We start from the raw sequence: 19,563 nt of genomic DNA on the forward strand, positions 1-19,563 counted from the left end.
TATTTTAATTTATTATTCTTATTGTTTTTAACCATGTAAGCACATTGTTGTATTCTCCTGTCCCGCCTTGCTATCTATCTATCTATCTATCTATCTATCTATCTATCTATCTATCTATCTATCTAAAAGGGTTGCATTCGTTAACTCACGTGACCCATCAGTAGTCAGATGGATAATTAGGCTTTGATTAATGCAAAGTAAACATCTATGAAGAAAACAATTAAATGTGTTTCTGAACCTCATTCTTGCTACTCAAGTTTCTCGTCGGACTGTAAAGAACGCACTGAAGAGTTGACCGGAAGTCCCCTTTGCTCACTGACGACACCTGTTGGCCTGAAAATGTGTCAATTGCCTCCAGAGGATTTACCTTGTCAAATGATGGTTTCAAGACTGTCGCCATGAAAAGAAGACAGCTAGTTCGATGTCATGGAGGAGAGCTGCAACCGAGCTCAAAGTAAGCTACGTTTGTCATCTGTTGTGCCAAGCTCACCTGAGCTACAGCTAGCAGCTACTGCTAGTTAGTTTGAGTTGTGTCTTGCTGTTTCCATTGAAAGTAAAAGTAGGCCTGTTAAGTTGAATTAATGCAGTTGTTTTTGTGTGCATCTTATATAGATGGGATCTGAATATAGATTTTGATCTGGTTGGTAATTATTTGTGGTTGATTCTTTTACTTCTTATTGCATTCATTCATCAGCAGTGTACAGAACTGGATGTGCTTGTGTTGTACATTTTTATATCCCACATTTTATTTCTCCCCTGTTTATATTGTGTCTTTTACATAATTATATTATTTTTTGTTATATACTGCCAAACCATACCTCCTGTAAACAATCCAGTCCTGCCCACCTGCTCGTTGGCACCATTATGAGACAATACACTGATTCCAGGAATAATGTTTTCCAATCTTTTCTAATGCAGTTACCTTCAGTCATATTCTTTGATATTATTTGCAAAAACTGAACTGAAATGTTACACTCTGACAGAAAACTAAGATTGATTAAGTTGTAGAAACATACATATATTAAATATAGATGTTACTGAGAATTTTGTCTTCACCAAATATTAAAAACATCCCTGGTGTTTTGAAGATATCTGTGGTTACGCCATAATCTTACAAAACTTAACCATGAATTATTTAAAAAATAAAAACATGCCTTTTTCTTATTTACAACATTGTTTGATTGGATGTGCAGATCTAGTTTCTTGAATTTAAAGCTCCTCCAAGTGAAGCAGTTCATTGGCACAAAGAAGCTGTCCAAGTGATAGGATACAATGAATAGTCGAATACATTATTTTATTGCGTTGTTGAACTTTTTTCTTTCAGTTATATGTGGTTGCTGTTAGTTTTAAGAATAACTGTTTGATCCCACGTCACAAATCGATTATTTTAATCTTCTGTAATTGTAAATATTTTCCCTCCAGTTACCTTTTATTGTTAGTTTTATCAACCAGTCACAGCAAAATTCAGAATTTATTCTTAATTTATGGATAAAATAACAGCATGCATTTGATTTGCTGGTGCAATATTATTCTTAAGTGCTGCACATTTTGAAATTAATGATTTTATCATATTATTTGATGATCCTCAATTTGTACCAAATGCACACCCCAACACTGCAGCGCTGACCTCAAAACAACAGAAACAGAAACACATGAGTTATATACACATTTATTTGTTATTCTGCATATGCTAATAGACGTAATGGGGAACAATGCTCTACAGAAATGTTGACATACATGTACCATAACAAAGTGTTCTGTGGTCACATAATTGTTCGGACTACTACATGCATACAAAGATGTCGCTTTGTACAGAAACAGTCTGTAGCTCAGAGTGTGTCTAATGATTATGTTCTCCAAAGCTGAAAAAAAAAGACGACTCAAAAAATGTAGGAGGCAGAATACATATAAATAAGAGGAAACGATGCGTTATGCATTTTAGGGAGCAGGGTTTAGTAAGCACGCATGAGCCACATGGACAATACCCATTCTCTCAGAGAAAATAAAGACACAACCTTCCACTCTGTACGGCATCACAGATGATAATGCCATTGTGAGACAGTAAGACAGCACAGTTCATTTGCTGCCAGCTCACAGAATTCATTTAGGTATCCACACAAACATCATCCCAGGGGAATATAGCTGATCAATCCAAATCCCTCGTTCCGTCAACCCTACCTGTCAAAATGAAGGATTACTCGAGGCTAACACATGGTTACTAGAAAACAAGGGATGAAGGAAAAAACATTAAATTAGGTACAGAAAAAAACTGTTGTCATGTTGCTTCCAAATGAATACCCCGAATAACAACAACCACCGCTGATCCTGCGTTTACTTTGGAGGAGTACCAAAGAATCTGTCTGTCCAATGAGGGATCAATAATTTCAAAAGAGCTCTCACATGAATCTCTGAGTTCAATTATGTTAATCTGGGCTTACAGTATGTACACAACGAAAAGGAAATATGAAGCACAACTGATGTGATGTTACCATATGGAAGGACTCAACCTAACCTCTCCCTCTGTACTCTGATCACCTTCCATTAACCTGGCCTTCCTTCAATCCATTGATCGCTGTTCCTGAGGGCATGCCATGGGGTTAGAGCCTCTGAAGCTGTAGGGATTGGAGCACTCAATGCTGTCAGCATGGGAAATAATCAGATGTATCAGTTCAGGGATCTCTTCCTACCAGTCTGCGGTAAATTAGACACGCACACTTCTCCTCGTTTTCTCAGCGTTTTCAACTCTAACTTGTTTCTGTCTCTCTGTTTGTGCTGCTTCCTGCCTCACTGAACACTGATGGGGGTGGACACTGGATGTGTTACACAGATTACCAAGGAGGAGGGAGAAATATTGCCGCTCCTTGCTCCAGGAGCCAAGACATCAATGTGGATTTGACAACATCACCTTTCAAAAAGTACAGAAGTTACTAGTTGACATTGAGCTGTTAAAGAAAAAACAGAGAATCTATCCAATCAGAACATCAGAGAGTTATAGAAAACCTGAGAACTCAATAACATTACTTGTATCTATTACATAAAGACCTGATTTCTCCTATAAAATTAGAATTTTCTGTACAGTGCTATATGAACAAAGCAAAATGACTCGCTACCTTCTCATAAACTGCAGTGTTATGAAAAGGCACGCATCATTTCAACCACCATATGGCAGGAAATTGTGGTCATGCTCCATTTTGGTTTAGAAAAAATAGAATCATTCTCAACGTTAATTCACAAAAAACATAAAATCCTTGTGTGTGGCCATTGAAATTAGATTATTTGAACATTTCCCCACAGACATTTGTCAGATTTTTAAATGTAAATCTAACAGCAATACAAAAGGCCAAAAGTGGTCAATTTGGATGCCCCCTCCCACTCAGAATCAATTTTGAGGTCCATTAATATCCGGCATTAAGGTGCTTGACAGCATATGCCAGCCATAGATATGAAAAAGTAAAATTTAAATTCTCAGTTGCATTGTTTGTGAGATTCTGGTAGTTGTAATACTGTTTTGCCTCATATTAAAGATATAACATTTGAAAAATACAAGTAATTTCTGCCTGTACACTTACAAATCCCATAGACAGAAAATAAAGTGCCACAATTCTTGGCCTGCATAGATTTGCAGTATGCGGTATTGCACATTCCACACCTCTCTGTAAGAACATAACGACATGAAAAAGAAAAGAAAAGAAACAAACAACACAGAATTCACCCACTTTCTTCCGGTCTGTACCATTCAGGGTTGTGCGGCTTTCACAAACACAACTCTAGTACACTCAGCCAAGTGTCATGCTGAAACAATAGACAAGTATTCCAGCTTTAACATTGGAATCAAAGGCAACATAAAACAGATATTTTCAGTCAGTGTAAAAACAAAAAAAAAAAGCGAGAAAGAAGACAAGAAAAAAATCTCCTTTGGGTTTAAGTTTGACTGAAAACAGTTTTGTTCACAATTAAACACAATAAATTACATATCAAGACACTACGGATATACAAAAGAATGCCTTAAACTCATCAGCAGGATCGGATAAAACTTGCAGTTGTTGGGAACAGATCTCAACAAAGACATCAGGGCGCTGAGGAAAGGACAATGAACACAATGCAGGTAGAAAAAGAAACTAAAACATAAAGAGAAAACTACTCTTAGAACACGTCATCACTGTATATGTTTCTATGCAGCTGAGATAGATAAAAGCTTGTCACTGTGCTTGATTTGGTCCATTGATCCTCCAGGAATATTGTCATCTTTTTGTGGTAGTCTAACCCTTTTCAGTTGCCAAAATAGATAATTATAGTTTAAAGCATACAGGTGTATTGATGGTCAGAACTACTGTGCTGAATTGATAAATAGTCTTTACTCTGTTTTATGGAATCTCACTTACCTACAGAAGAACTTTTCTACAACCAGTCTAGACCTACTTAATTCTTAATTTATTCTTGGAGCTACTTTAATGTATATATATATATATATATCTTATGTCAGAGAATAAATAAGGTTTATTTCTGTGATTTGGATGGAATCAAAAGGCTGAACAGGGAACTAGTCATCTTAAATTTGTCCTAACTTCTGACACTGCGTGATAAGTTTCTTGTAGTAGCGGCAGAATCGGATAGTTCCTGTCCTTACTGGTTACATACATATTTGGCAACTACATGTATTCAGAGGAATTATGGTGTTTTGTCCTTCTTTCCCACTGTTGTTGATTCAAAGACTGAACATTGGATGCTCAACTAATAGTTCAACAGTCATTATGGAAACCAAAAGCAATAATGTCAACGTTACAGTTTCGTACACCATTTTTCACACGAAAAAACATTACAGGGTTGTCATGGGGACACTTTGCATTTCCACAAAAGGTAATGATATGTTTTTTTTATAGGTCGCTACAATGCAACACCCAGTTTGAGGGCTCACACTTCAACACCCCCACCCAGTCCCTTTCACATTGCAAATATTTGAACCTTCAGAGAGTATTCCTTTACCATCCTGTGCATTGTCATTGCCTTAGATGTCCTAGTATTTACAGTGGAGCGCTTTCAGCAAACTAAGCACCGTAAAATATCTGTCTGTTTTTAAATGCATGCTTTATACAGATAAGTCCCTCTGTGCATTTCCTTCATTTGCTAGAAAAAGGAGACTGTCTTTATGTACATTTGGAGGACCAAAATGTCTACGCAAGTTGATGAATTCCCTCGAGAGCCTCCTCTCTGAGACCACTGTTTGTCCCAAAGTCGTTCTCAAATCTGCATGAAGCACTGCAGTTTCTTTTTCAGCAATACACAACAACACAAGTAAAAGGGACTTGTCATGCCATGCAAAAATTTCTGTCACTACAACTGCACCCTTGATGTTTCTTCCTGCTCTCCCACACTCTGGATTAGGTTGCAGTGGGTCTACAGTCCCCGCACAGCTTCTCTCACAGTCACATGCTGGTTTCAACGGTCGGAGAGAGACTGCCTTCCCCAGGTATCAGGTGGATATCTGTTGTAAACATGTGGTTCTCCACTTTGTGTCCACTTTGGTTGCTGTCAGCCTTGACGTCCTCCCCCGCACCAACCACACCTTGGGTGCAATTTTGTGCAGCTGTTTTCGGCGATAACGGAGCACCTGCAGCACCTGCCACCTCCATCAGATGCTTCTCGTCATGGTTCTCTGAGGATGGATCATCATCGCCAGGTGGGGTGTCCACAACCAACCTCTTTGGGGACAATGAACCGGGGTCCTCCTCTGAAATTGGAAACAGCTCTTCTGCCATTGGGATAAGTGGTGACGTCTCTCCCTCCGGCGATTCGTCTTCCAGGATGCTTGAGCTGATGTCTCCAGGAGAGGTAGTGCTGGGTGGTGTTAGTGGGCCTTCAGCAGAGGTTCTGGTGAAGTTGGCCTTCAACTCTTTTATTTTCAGAGGGTTATTCCCTCTTGGAGAGCTTGGGATGTTCTCCACAGCACTGTTGAAGCTCTCCCCCTCCTCTATCTGGAGCCCTGATCCATCTCTGGATTCATCTTTGAGTTTAATGCCTGGAGAGCTTTGTTCATCAATGGTTCCCAGAAAGCTAAGATCCAAATTGGGTGGTGCCCTGGGGTGTCTGTTTTGACCAGGCGCAGCATCTGCCTCACCCGAGTCTGCGCTCTTTCTTCTAAAGTCTGTGGAGCAGCTTGCCAAGTGATCTGGCAAGGAGGGTTGTACCTCCTTCATCTCCAGTTCTACTTCCTCTTTTAACGTAAATTCAGAGCTTTGTGATTTCTTAGGCGAGCCAGGGCCGGTCACAGTTGTGCTCAGAGTGCTCATGGAGCTTGTAGTGTTGAGGTTGGTGAAAGACTGTGACTTGGTCATCTGGTTGTACATCTCCTCCAGTTTTTGAGCACTAAGGTGCTGTGGGGTTCTACTTGTCCGCAGCGGGCTCCCCATGGTGTTGATGGCTATACGTTGGGGGGAGCTTTGCAGCAGAGACTCTGGGTTTCTTTTATCTGGGGATCTCAGGTTTGTCTCTGAGGAGTGCTTTCCTATGCCACCCCAACGGCTTGGCGTAAGGTGGTTGTCCATAGAGGATTTTTCCTCTCCTTTCTCTACCACCACGTCCATCAGTTCCATACTGCGGGCAAAGGCATCTTTTAAGTTCATTGACACAATGCTGCCATTCCTCTTCGCTCTCTCCAGCGCCTCCCTCCTCTTGATGGCCTTCTCCTGCCTCTTCTGCTCCTTGTAGAACTCAGAGAAGTTGTTGACAATAATGGGGATGGGCAGGGCAATGACCAGCACTCCAGCAATGCAGCAGAGCCCACCCACAATTTTCCCCAGTAAAGTCTGTGGGTAAATGTCCCCATAGCCCACCGTAGTCATGGTAATGGTAGCCCACCAGAACGAGGCGGGGATACTGGTGAATTTAGTGGCATCTTCATCTTTCTCAGCAAAGAACACCAAGCTGGAAAATATCATGATGCCCATGGCGAGAAATAAAATAAGCAGCCCCAGTTCATTGTAACTCCTTCTCAAAGTAAACCCTAGAGACTGGAGTCCTGTGGAGTGCCTGGCCAACTTCAGGATCCTCAATATTCTCATGATCCTGAATATCTGCACCACACGGCGCACGTTTTGGAACTGTAGTACGCTCTTGTTGGACTCTGTTAGGAAGATTGTGACATAGTATGGCAGAATGGCCAACAAGTCAATCACATTCAGTGGGCCTTTGAAGAACTTCCACTTATTAGGAGAGGAGAGGAAGCGAAGGAGGTACTCCATGGTGAACCAGGCAATACACACAGCCTCCACGTGGGCCAGCTGGGGGTTGTCGTTGGCATTGCCAAACTCATCTAGGACCTGGAGCTCTGGTAAGGTGTTGAGAGACAGAGCGATGGTGGAGAGGACAATGAACAGGATCGAGATGATGGCCAGGATCTGGAAAAAGAGCACAGACAGGAAGAAAACACGTTAACTTTGTTTGAAGGAGTTATAAGATTGAGTGAAAGGGCTTTCACTGTCAGAGCGATCACTTTCTCTCTTACATAAAGTTTAAATAAAGTATAGCTCAGCTGTTTGTGATTAAACGTTGGATAAACTGTGAATAATCAGATTAGAATTAGTGTCAGAAATAGTGACTGAGATTGCTTTAGTGCAAAATATAACAGAGGTCATGTTTGCCTTTAGGGTTTCATGGATTCTCTTAGATAAAATGAGAAACATCTTTTAGCTTCATAGAAATAAAAAAGAACAAACTATGTTTGAAAGTGGAAGAAGTTCTGCTAATGAATGCAGCATTACACAACAGATTAGTGAAGAGAAATCTAAATAAAGTACATTAAGTAGGCCAGATATCTATTTTTGAAAGAGCGCAGTGTGTGTGTTCTTGTGTTTGTGTTTGTGTGTGTGTGTGTGTGTGTGTGTGAGATCCATCCACAATAGATAAAAAGACTTTGGCTCCACCTGTTGGTAGAAGTCAAAACCTCCCCTCTATGTCATCAAATATGATCTATTGCTTTAATTAAGTGAAGTATAAAGTTTGAAAGAAACTATGATCCAGTCTTTCTGGACTCTTCAGTAAAAACTGAGTTCTTTGATATGGTTTCCTCTGAATTTTGCTCAGTAAGGGAATCTGTAAGTACATCCTGCATAATCCTGTGAGGTCAGCGCAGCATGAGGCTTCGTTTCAGGCTGCAGATCTTTACTCTGGCTGGGATTAAAAGATGTCGATAGATTAAATCTGTCCATGGTTGTGTGAGCATGATATGGTAGGTAGAAGTGTGTGTGTGTTTTGACAGTGACATAATGTGTGATAAGTGTTATGAGTAAGTGTTCCTTGTTAGTACAGAGTGAGAAGTGTTGCAGGCTCTTTCATCATGTATCCCTAGACTCCTCTTCTTCTTTAGTACCTGTCCAGATTTTATCTAAGCCTCAGCCTCTGTAACAAGCTGCAGACACACCTCCTGACGACTCTGCTGCAGGTGAAGAGTCTGTCCTACTCAGCAGTGCCGCAGCATAACCTCAACAACCAACTGGAATCCAGTGCATGGAAAAATTTGCATTCTCTCGTGTGAAGTCCTCTATGACCTTAGCGATACAAAGCCTATTAAAATCTAATGAACACAGATTGAAGAGTCTCAGTCAAGATAGGAAAACAAGGCCCGCTGAATACTAATCAAAAACTGCATTCAGTTACAGAACACACTGATTATCTTACGTAGATTTACACAGAGCCTCTGGAGACAGTCGCTTATCTCCTTTGAGACTTCCCTAATTCAGCAAATATCATGCTGTAGTGAATATCATGCCGTAACAGAGCTCAAGGATTTTGCAGGATTCAGGGTTTGGTCTTTTTTGTGAACCATCCATTAGCCTGTAGCTAGCACTGACACACTAATAAAAAGTAGCTTTTGACACTGCCTGACTTCCTCCTGTTTGGGGGGAAAAAAGGATAAAGACAAGGGGGTGTCATGGCTCAGCAGAGGAAGTGTTATCACTAAATTACCGCTGGTGCTGATTATGTTAAACCTATTAGCAGCTAAGTAAGGCAATCTGTGCAGGAAGACGCACAGTAAGGACACAGATTTCTTCCATTCCCCTGAACTTTTTGGCAAGAACATTTGATGCTGGACACCTGGTGCCAAGCCACTCAGGTCAGAAGACTTTTGCTGGTTTCCCCGTGGAGGAACACCCTGGCTCAGACGGTAGATTAGTGCATGAGCTAACGATTTTGTTTAGATTATAAGCTTACATATTCTCACTGACACAGCTGATTTTTTTGGATATAGCACAAAGCTAAGAATGATTTACAGCATGGAGGTCAATTGTTCTTCAGAAGTGGACTTCTCTTTATTTAGATCCACGGTAAATACTTCAGAGGAGACAGTCAATCCTCTACTGTTCCACACTTCGGAGCAAGTGAACCCTTTAAAACGGCCCTCTGAACAGCTGAATGAACCAACCTATGTGCATGCATGCAGACAGAGAGAGAAAGTGATTAATGTTTTCACTGACCCACACCCATGCGATCTCATCTTCCCACACACCCATACAGCCCCTGCTTATGGACACCAGCAAATGGCATTTGAGGACGAGCAAGCCTGAAGTGGCTTGCATTAACCTACTGTAATTGAGTGGGAGTTGTTAAGAAGATCAATTACTTGGACTCAGTCTTCTTTGGCCCTGATTTGCATATGCGGTGGCATTAAATATAGCACCAAATGCAGCGAGAGGTGGATTAAAAGATGGAACCAAGCACAGTCAGGCCTGTTGACCTGGAAGTGACCCAGCGGGGGAATCTATCAGAGACAAGAAAAGAAAGACGGTATTCCACTCAACTGGACACCCTCAAATATCTCAGTGATTCTTTGGAGAGGAACTCAAACAGCTTAAATGACTGGGCTTCATTTTCAGTACCCAGATCATTTCAGTAAGGTAATCAGTTCTGCCACTCATGCGTAGCGAAACCTTTGTTTGAGATGATTAAAGAAAAAAATCCCTAAAAATTACTTCCGTCTTTAATGTTTTTCTTTGTCCCTGAAGGGTTTGACTTGTCAGGTCACGGTCAGGCGAGTCATGAGACCTGATGAGCTTAGACAGAAGGGTAAGTCTTCAGATGATTAGGTGATATGTGCTTTAGGTGTCAACCTAAAGCCACGAGGCCCGTTTACTTTCCCTGCACCACTTCTACCGCAATGACTGTTTCACTTCAAAACTTACAATGAGATGGAAGACAGATGGTGAGAGAGAGACAGAGAGATCGGGAGTGAGGGAGGGAGAATCACTGCATGTCACATGACTTTTATTTTTATACAGGACTCTGAGGATTTCCCTAGATACTTTGGTCTTTACTCCTGAACAGGTTATAAAACACATCTTTAAAAATAAATCACTTGATGACAAAAACAAAAACCAGCTGGCTCAGTTCCTCAGGGGACAGCTTAAAATGTGGCACCAGCAACAGGGTAGGCAGCGGTGAAGGAGAATTTTGCTTGTGTATCAAGGGAGTGACTGTGCTTCGGCCAACAACACCCAGCCGCAGAATTCAAATCCAAGCGCTCCTTTGAGGTGGCATTAGATCCTCTGAGAGGAATTAAGAGGTGGATGCAGATGAGTTAAGAGCTCTCTCGAGCCCCTTTGTATTATCAGCCCCCTGCCATCTCCATCACTACCCTTGATATTGTAAGAATCCCCTTAATCCATCCACTTTTAATTCCCCCAGGAAGCAGTCAATAAACTCCCTCTAAATGCCTTGTCATCAGCGACAGCCTTGTGGTCGCCCCTCTTCACTTCCGCTGCCTGGATTTCCATCACTCCTTAACTTGCGGGCTCAGTAAGATTCTGTGGGGAAGAAAAATATCCCGTAACACACCGGTGGCCCATCCGGCTGCTTGTGGGAGGTTTATTGATTGTGTACACATCACATTATGGACACTGAGCCTGGCCCAGCGAGTACCTATTGATCCTCTTTGCTCAGAGCTCTTATGGACCATGATCCACCTCTGAAATCCCAACAGACCCCTCCCTCACTGGCTCCCTCCTTCCTCTTGTGTCATTAATTTACGTTGGACAAATTGAGCCATTCCTCAGGTATGATAATTTTTTGCTGCAGAATCAATCCAGGCGATTATGGCTATGCTAATGAGGATTGATCCTGGGACTTGTGTGCTATTTTATCTTCTGAGACTGTAACTCTTCCAATGTGACGGGCCTGTCAAAGCATGCACAAGGGCTGCGTGTCACATGGTGGAATCGCTTCGAGTATACATTAAACCAATCTCTTAATTTATTAATTACAGCTCTAAGTTTACATGCAGCAGTGTGGGATTTCAGACCAGGGGCTTTATATGCCTGAGAAAGGTTTTGGATGACTGTAATGGAAAGGTTTGACTCTCAAATGTGCCCAAATTGCAGTAGACACCCATTACCAGCCATTAATGATGGCACTAAGCAAATATAGCATTGTTAAAGAACCTGGCACACTTACTTAAAGAGACATTTATCAGGCAGGGATAGTGAGATTATGATTTGAATGGGTGTGCCCTGAGAGAGACTCAACATTAATCAGCAAAAAAGGGAAAGACATATTCCAACCCAATCTATCAAGATTCTGCCTTTTAAGTGCTTTTTCTGTGGCTGGTTTCCAAAGAGAGAACGAGCAAAGTGGGGGCTTTCCAGTTTGGTGGCCATCCACTGATTTCGTGCCACAGCTCCTGCGAGGTTCAGGGAGGTTTGGACGAAGGCTTCAGTTGTTATGATTTAGGCAAAACTGAATCAACTAAATTCCTCGAAACTGGCACAATATGTGTGCAACTGAAATATGTCCCAAGCCTTTTTTTTCCAAACAACTTTGCAACAACATTAGATAACAGAAACCACTCCAGTGTCCATCTGGCTATCTATTTTCAGCAGCTCCAGTGGGAGTTTGGTGCATCATAATGAAGGCTTGTTTTTTTTCTTCACACAAAACTTTTGAGCTCTTCATTTATCTTTCAGAGCAGTCAATAATTGAAGGGGATACGACCCATTTGTCTCGGCAAAATGAAACATCATATTGTGTCACTTCCAATTTAATTCATCGTCAATCACTTAGACTGTATTAGTTGTCTCTGTGCTTGGCAACCTTCATGAGGAGTAGTGGCATGGTGTGATTAGACTCACAATGTCAGGGTCAGTTTCGCTGCCTTACAATTAGTATGCACGTCTAATTTTGCATGTCAACTTTTTTATTTGCAAGGCAAAATGCCAGCACAGCACTGTCCCCTTCTTTCATATTATCCTTGCTGGAGGCATGCAACAGCAGGCATCCTTTGGGGTTCATTGTTATATTCTGAAGTTTTGATGATGCTTTGACCGAATGTGCTGACAGTATTTGGAGGAAATTAGTTACCAGATCACATCTGCTGGAAGGCAACCCACACCCTCTGCTTCCAGTGCGCTTGTCTTTATACCGCAATATTACATGCAGAAAAAGAGTAAGACCCCACAGATAAATAAAAGAAGGCAATTTTAAGGGATGCTTCTACATTATTCATGACTGTCCCTCCACCATCCGTCCATTCTTTTACTGTTCCTTCAGGTGGCGTGTTTTGCCTTTGTTTCTACTGTACTTGGTTTTCTTAGAGGGCTTCACCAAACTGTCCCCTTTTCTCCACATTGGAATAAACTGATTGTTCGTGTACTGCCACTTCGCCACCCCGTATCCTTTCAAGGCTTTATTTATATTCGAGTGATATTTGTTTTTGTTTTTTTCAAAGATTCAGGGAGGAAAGTGGGCTAGCATCAAATATTTATAGAGTGCGTTTGTCCGTCGGAAACACACAAACACGCCTGCACATGGGAGAGAAACAGGCGTGTGTGTCAGCATGTGGTGCTTCATTACAGCTCAGATAAGTTCAGGTTGAGTGATATGACAAATATAATACACATGCAAGCAAACAAATCACACTGGCAAGTCCCCTGTTGGCATTTATTCAAATGACATACTACCTGGGTCCAATTAAGACTGCTGCTAATTCAATACACAAACAACACTGGGAGGGAAATGTGCCAGTGTATGAATCCCTGGGAGCTCTGGGAGCTGGCAAACAGCACAGAGAAGAGTCAGACTCCTCTGTGGCGCTGCAACAAACCAGAAAGTTTGTTGTTTTCAAGGGAGGGATGATAAACTTAGAATGATCATGATTTTGAAATTTACAGTCAAAAGGGATTAAAGTAAACTTTAAGAGAAAGTTGAAAAGTTCAGCAAAATCAATGCAGTGCCTCAATAACAAAAAATGGATGTGGAAAAGTCCAGCAGAAGCATAAATTAGCAACCACCTTACACCTCCTCGTTCCCCTTCCTGGGATGACTAAGCAGATTTTTTAAAACAATAGGACATTAAACTGAGACCAAAGTTAAGAAACGACTTTATAAAGTCCATGTCCGTTAATTTCATCTCCATCTGTTCCTCGTAGATTCTGTAGCTCTAATCGGTTAGTGTTTACAAACTGACTGAGAGTCTACAGCTGACTTTTTAATGTTTCTATTTCACTGTAAGACAACAGATCTGTTCAAATATTCACGAGACAGAACATGATAGTAAAAAAAGCTAAAACTGGATACCATATGGGCAAAGAGTCAGCACAGTTCTCTGACTCTGCCCTCTGTTGTGGTAACATCTTGGTTCCCACACAGCGAATTTCCCAACGTCCTGAAATGGATTTTGCTAATTACTCTAATCTCCAAAAAGAGAAGTCCTGTGTTCACTTACACTGTGAGAGACTGAAGAGGGCTTTTTTGAGGAGGATCATCAAATCAAATACAGAATACTTTTACCACTGTGCAGATATTGATATCAATATTTAAAAGATGTCCATGCTACCTTTTATAAGGTATTGTTTTTTGAAGAACATGACATACAGTTGGTGGTTGATTAAAAAATAATGACCCCTTGAAACATAAGACCCACAACTTCTTAATTCTAAATGTGTCAAATTAACCAGATATTGTGCCTCCATAAACACTGATATTTCACAACACGGTAATTTAAATACTAACTAACTTGTCTAAATGTAAGAAAACACAGAAGACTGAGAACTGAGCACAATCTAGGTACACATGCAAATTGGTTTGCGGAGTGAGGCTACCATTAGCAGAGCTAGCACCACCAGCAGGTTAAAATCCTCATGCCTGTGCTGGTTCCTCATTGCTCTGGTTGAATAGTTATATGTTAGTTTAAGCAGACACAGCCTACATTCAATTGGAACTCCATTTACTAGATCAAAATACTGACAAACCACACTGTGCTACTAGATGACATCTGTCATCTGTGCTTGTTTACATCCAGGTAGTAGAGTGTTATGGCATTATGGCAGCAGACATTAATCAGAGCAACGGCCCTCGCTAGTGGAGGGTGGCTGCGATAAGAGTTAGACATGGTATCTGACCTGCATTTCAGGTCCACAATAATTAAATCTACTTGCAATTCTGGTATCCACTAACAAGGGTGACTGTTTAATTATTTACGCTTAATGCGCACATTCATAGTTTATATAAGGCTCAATAGCTGGACATGTGACTTCCTGCAAGTACAATTTTTAAATCTAGGTCATGCATAGTTTTTCTTTCTGATGGATCATTATTACTTCTTATTGTGGTTCATTAATAGTTTTCCCGTTTTTTGATTCAGTATATGAACAACCCTCAAACCCTTCTAAAGTGTTGGTTATTTAAAGTTTTATAAAAAATATACACTAGTCACATTAAAAAAATAAAAGTGCATCTATTTTTAAGGTTCATTATCCTGAGTCGCACATAAACAAGGAACTCAGAGGGCCAGGTGATTGGTGAGGGACATTTAGTTACCCTGAACAGTGTAGCTTTTAGGCTATAAATAAGCAGCAACACAGCACAACAGTACTCCGGTAAACTTAAACATTTATGAGCGCGCTGCTACACAACAAATAAAGACTTACACACGCAACAACAGTTCCTTAAAATGACTAACTGCACATCACAAGCTCGCCGGGCCATTTCTTTATTCAACCTTGAGAGAAATCTGCATCTGTCCTTCTCAATCAAGCGTATTGATGAGTTTATTTAAAGCTCTGATGGGATCCTGACTGAAATAGATACTTAATGCTTCGTCTATCCTACTCTATATCCTGTAACATAGCCTGTTCTCTCTGATATCAGATTTCTACACCCAATGTGGTCTTCAGGAGAGATATGATTACACTTCAACAGTACTTCATCGCTGTATTAGAAAAATATTACCCACATTGCGCTGATGCTATTTCTGTGTCCGGCTCAGCAGTTTTGTGAATTAAGCGTTGGATGTGGAAGTGGTTCCTGCAGAGACCAGGCCTCTGAGGAAGGACAGTGAGGAAAGTCATGAACACTGTGCCACAAAGAATTTAATGCATAGAACAAACTGTGATTTAGGACATCTTAGTGATAAGTCTCAGTGAGATCATCACTTTTAGCTCTTTTCACTTTGGCAAACTTGTAATCGCACCGATCTTTGTCACTGTCTTTATCAGGCTCTATCTCTCTCTTTCCCCCCTGTAATCTGTCCATCAGTATTGCCCTCCTGGCCACCTTGCAGCCAGTCATTGCATGCGACGTTCACATCACCAATGTCCGTAGAAAAAAAAGCAGCAATTGAGAGGGAATATGCAGTCAGGTAGGTCTGGGAACACGCTGAACTAGCAGCAAGGAGAAGCCGTTTCCTTTACACCAAAATGACAAATATATGGGAGGAAAATTCATTCAGAAAATAGAGGTAATTTATAACAAGTTTAAAACCTGCAGTAATAAACAAGATACTACGCCTAGTGGGAGGAAATTCAATAAAACTAATTTTCTAGTGGTAAAATATGTAAGGAGTTGCCGTGAGCTATGAGACAGGCAGAGCTGAAGGTTTGCTTATTTCAGGGCTTTTGTCTTACTTTGTTGCTGTGCAACTGTTTCACTAATGCCTCCCCATGACAATAAATCTCTCTCATGATGATTAAGATTTCTATATATTTATTTATATCAGAAACCAATTTCAACAATGCCATTTCTCTGTGTCCTTTCCTTGCGAGGAGAGATGGTGAAAAGTGTGCGAGTTTGTGCGTGTGCACTGCATGCTGCTTGTATGTGCGTTTCTGGGTCGAACAAGCCTTTGGCCATGATGTCGTGACAGCATTATTAACCTGTATGCCTCCTCTGACACCTCCCCCCCTCGTCCCCCAGTAGAGAGGAGAACAGCAGGCAGACCCTGAGATACAGCCACAACACCCCCACATACACAGACACAAAAAAGTGATGCACATGTACATGCACATGAGATTCTCTTATATGCATTTAAATATGTGCAGATTACATTTAAACACATGCTAATTCTGATATTTCTGCATGTGCACAGGATGAATTCCATATAAATAGCAAAGCCATAATGCCAAAGGAGAACAAACGTGTTATAGTAGATGACTTTGATATGTTTCAGTGTTTTTGTTTCTTCATGTATGACAGAGACAGAAGGCCAGATAAAGCTCAGTGTAATTACCGCTAAGTGTGCTAGCCTCTGTGCCTATGCAGCAATACCCGTGTTAATCACCAGACCAAGGCCCCATAATCAACACTTCCTCCAGGCGCCGACCAGAGGAAAGAAGAAGAAAACAAACACGCACCCCGGACACTGTTAATATTCATGATCCTCTGAATAGCTCGCCAGGCGCTTGGCTGCTCCACAGCTCGCCTGCACGTATGTAGATAACAGCCCGGTTAGGATCTTTTACAAGCTTCCTGCTCCCCTCCAGCACCAGGTCTCCTGATAGCATCATCCATTCGAGCTGGGAGGCTGATGGAGGATGGGGAGGTGTGGTAGCAGCGGTGTGAAGGTATACATGTGTATGTGGTGCTTTCCAGAAATATTTACACAGCATAAGAATTACCCTCCTGTCACCTCCTTTCCTTCACAGATAAGACCGGGAGAACCTCACAGGAAAAACTCCTCTCTACACCTCCCACACACATATTCACACAGGCGATTGTGCGCACACACACACACACACACACACACACACACACACACACACACACACACACACACACACACACACACACACACACACACACACACACACACACCGAAACACATACAATGCAAGTGCTTATAGAAATGCCCCTTCCCTGCCTCTTGTTCTCTCACCATCGTTCTTCTCTTTCTCCAGAATACACACTGTCACTTTCAGCTGCACTCAGCAGGCACCCATAGCTCACGGCTCTACACCCTCACATGAAAAAGAGAAGCCCCCCCATCCCTCCTCCTCCCCTCTTGTACCTCGATCTGTTCTCCTCAATGACTACGCGTCACCTTGCTGTCTGAGTCAAACTCTGTAACCATGGCAATGTCTCTCCCAGCACTCCTCAAGCGAGTGGAGCAGCGAGGAGCTTTATGACTTAAACATTGTTATTTTTCTGTGATGCAGAGCCCTTGCCGTTCAGCCGAGTGATTCGCAGAGGGCCTCTGAGCGGTCGGGATGACGGAGACGTATTTCGGGGTAAGGAGAGGTTACTCTGCACAAAACTGTCGGCTGCAGCAAATGCTTCATCGTGAATCCTCACAATATGCCGTTGGATAGAAACTTTTGCTTTTAAGTGGTACAAGCAGGAACATTAAGAGACATCTCAGAGTCACACACTGAGCTTTAAATGACCTCACAGACATTAGAGGGGTCACTGTTGGGTTAGTGAGAGTTTCTGCTCCCACAAGAGGGAGCTCCGCCTCCTTCTGAAGATGAATCACAGCAGAGAAAACTTTCTCTGACTTTGTGATTAGATTTTCTCCCTTTTTGCAAAGGGGCAAGATGGAGGTGGAGAGAAAACTGAGTTTTAATGCACAAAGGCGGAGTTGAAAAAAATCCCAGGGCTATTTCCCATATCCTTCATGCAGAGAATAAGAAATCCACCCTCTCTGTCTCCTTCGTTGTCTCTCAGATGGGACTGCGGGATAAGTGTTGGTCACCAAGGAGTCGGCTAATCCTAATCAAGTGTAAAGAAAAGGGAATAAAGTGCAACCCTGAACCCTATGTGGTACTCCGCTTTTCATTTATATTCCCCTCGACACCAGAATCCAGCATCCACCCTAACATCATCACTCCCAGAATTTGGACTGTCTGACTGCTGGCTTCAGAAGTGCACACTGTGTCAATCTCAATTGTACCTTTCACAAGAGTGTCTTTCAAGTTATGTGCTGCCGCGGCAAAATCCTCCAACGTGGCTGTGCTGATTTATTGTTATTCAGCTTCACTTTCAAGGACAGACCCCTGCCTCCATCACTGTCCTGCACATATGCACACTCTCAGTCTTTTCCCTTGTTTTGGTGAATCTTCGTCCTTCTGTCCTCAGAGGGAAACCGGAGTAAATATGTTAACGAAACTTTGTTTACTGGGAGAAACACACTAAGCAGACAACATGCTTTCCTTTCTAATGAGATTCACCCCGACGATGTTTGCATGAATATATTCATGAGTGACACGGGAGGGGAAACAAGACAGGCACAAGAGCAGCCAACTAAGTGAATAAGTAAATTAAGAGTCAAGGAGCAGACAGCGAGTCCAACAAACAAATAGCTGACCAAAGAGAAAAACTAATTAGAGGCTACAAAAAGACATAAAACCTTCTCTTTTTAATGAAACTGTCGTCCCACTTCATGGTAATTGATATTTCAGGGCCTCTACATGACTGCGGGTGCTTTTTTATACCAAGTTATGTTTCGTCTCTCTTCATCCCAATTAACAAACAACACCTTGACATCCCTGTCTGCTGCTGGGAAAAGTGTAGCCGCGATGGTGTAAACAACATATTAAAGCTTTTACTCATAACCATAGAGACACCCAAGGCATCGACTGTATGAAAAGATAGAGGGCATGACAGCTTCCCCAAAGAGTAGCCAAAATAATTGGAGCTTCTCCTACTGACTAGCAGCTGTATGTGATAAGCCCACCCTCCTCCATGTTAACAAATGGGACATGGGTCAAACTTTAAATTCAAAGTACACGTCAAATATTTTCTTTTCAATCATGTTTTCTGTCATTGAAAGTCGCATGTATCATGTTAGTTTATGTGTATTAGTTTCAGTTATATGGCGCTAGAAAAACTGATAAAGCACCATGATTGACAGCTCTGTTGACAAATACAGCCCCTGCTTTGTTTGGTGCACCAGATTAGCGAGAAAATAAGTAACAAATGCTCGCAAAAGAGTCATTCAACTTTTCATAAACATGGTAGTGCATGAGTGTCAAAGAAGCTGTTAAGTCACCAGGGAGTCTTTGCAGTTTGATTAATAAGCCGAATCCAAAAGAGGCGGGACATCAACACCCTTGCTCCACCTGCAGATCCCCTCCATGCAGACACTCACTCCAGAAACATCATCAGTGCAGTATGTTAAAGTCCATTGAACAGGGTTGTTTTGGCTGGCTTCACTTTTCAAAGGAAGGAGGTGTCAGCCATCTTTTTACACAGTCAGTGGTTCAAGACTGCCATCATTGCAGGAAAATCAAAAGAGACTTTCTATTTCTATTTTTTTCCTAGTACAGCTTGATGTGACAAACTCACACCCTCACACACACACACACT

General features: G+C 41.7%; 2 protein-coding genes and 1 long non-coding RNA gene across 3 annotated transcripts in view; 2 read left to right on the top strand and 1 right to left on the bottom strand.

Moving 5' to 3' along the window:
* The first annotated feature begins 226 nt into the window (after window positions 1-226).
* trpa1b (transient receptor potential cation channel, subfamily A, member 1b) overlaps window positions 227-19,563 on the top strand; it is a 156,586-nt gene continuing 137,249 nt past the window's right edge. Inside the window, exon 1 of the mRNA XM_034706822.1 lies at window positions 227-454. Within this exon, the coding sequence (XP_034562713.1) occupies window positions 399-454 (56 nt within the window). The 5' untranslated portion in view covers window positions 227-398. The remainder of the gene's footprint in view (window positions 455-19,563) is intronic.
* Window positions 1,655-19,563, bottom strand: part of kcnb2 (potassium voltage-gated channel subfamily B member 2) — a 98,841-nt gene continuing 80,932 nt past the window's right edge. Inside the window, exon 2 of the mRNA XM_034706823.1 lies at window positions 1,655-7,394. Coding sequence (XP_034562714.1) covers window positions 5,424-7,394 — 1,971 coding nt within the window. The 3' untranslated portion in view covers window positions 1,655-5,423. The remainder of the gene's footprint in view (window positions 7,395-19,563) is intronic.
* On the top strand, window positions 16,782-18,014 carry LOC117829226. Its single transcript, XR_004634582.1, has 2 exons — window positions 16,782-16,823; window positions 17,415-18,014. It is a non-coding gene; the product is annotated as an uncharacterized LOC117829226 (long non-coding RNA).

This window comes from Notolabrus celidotus, chromosome 17, assembly GCF_009762535.1.
Source record: "Notolabrus celidotus isolate fNotCel1 chromosome 17, fNotCel1.pri, whole genome shotgun sequence".
Taxonomy (NCBI): domain Eukaryota; kingdom Metazoa; phylum Chordata; class Actinopteri; order Labriformes; family Labridae; genus Notolabrus; species Notolabrus celidotus.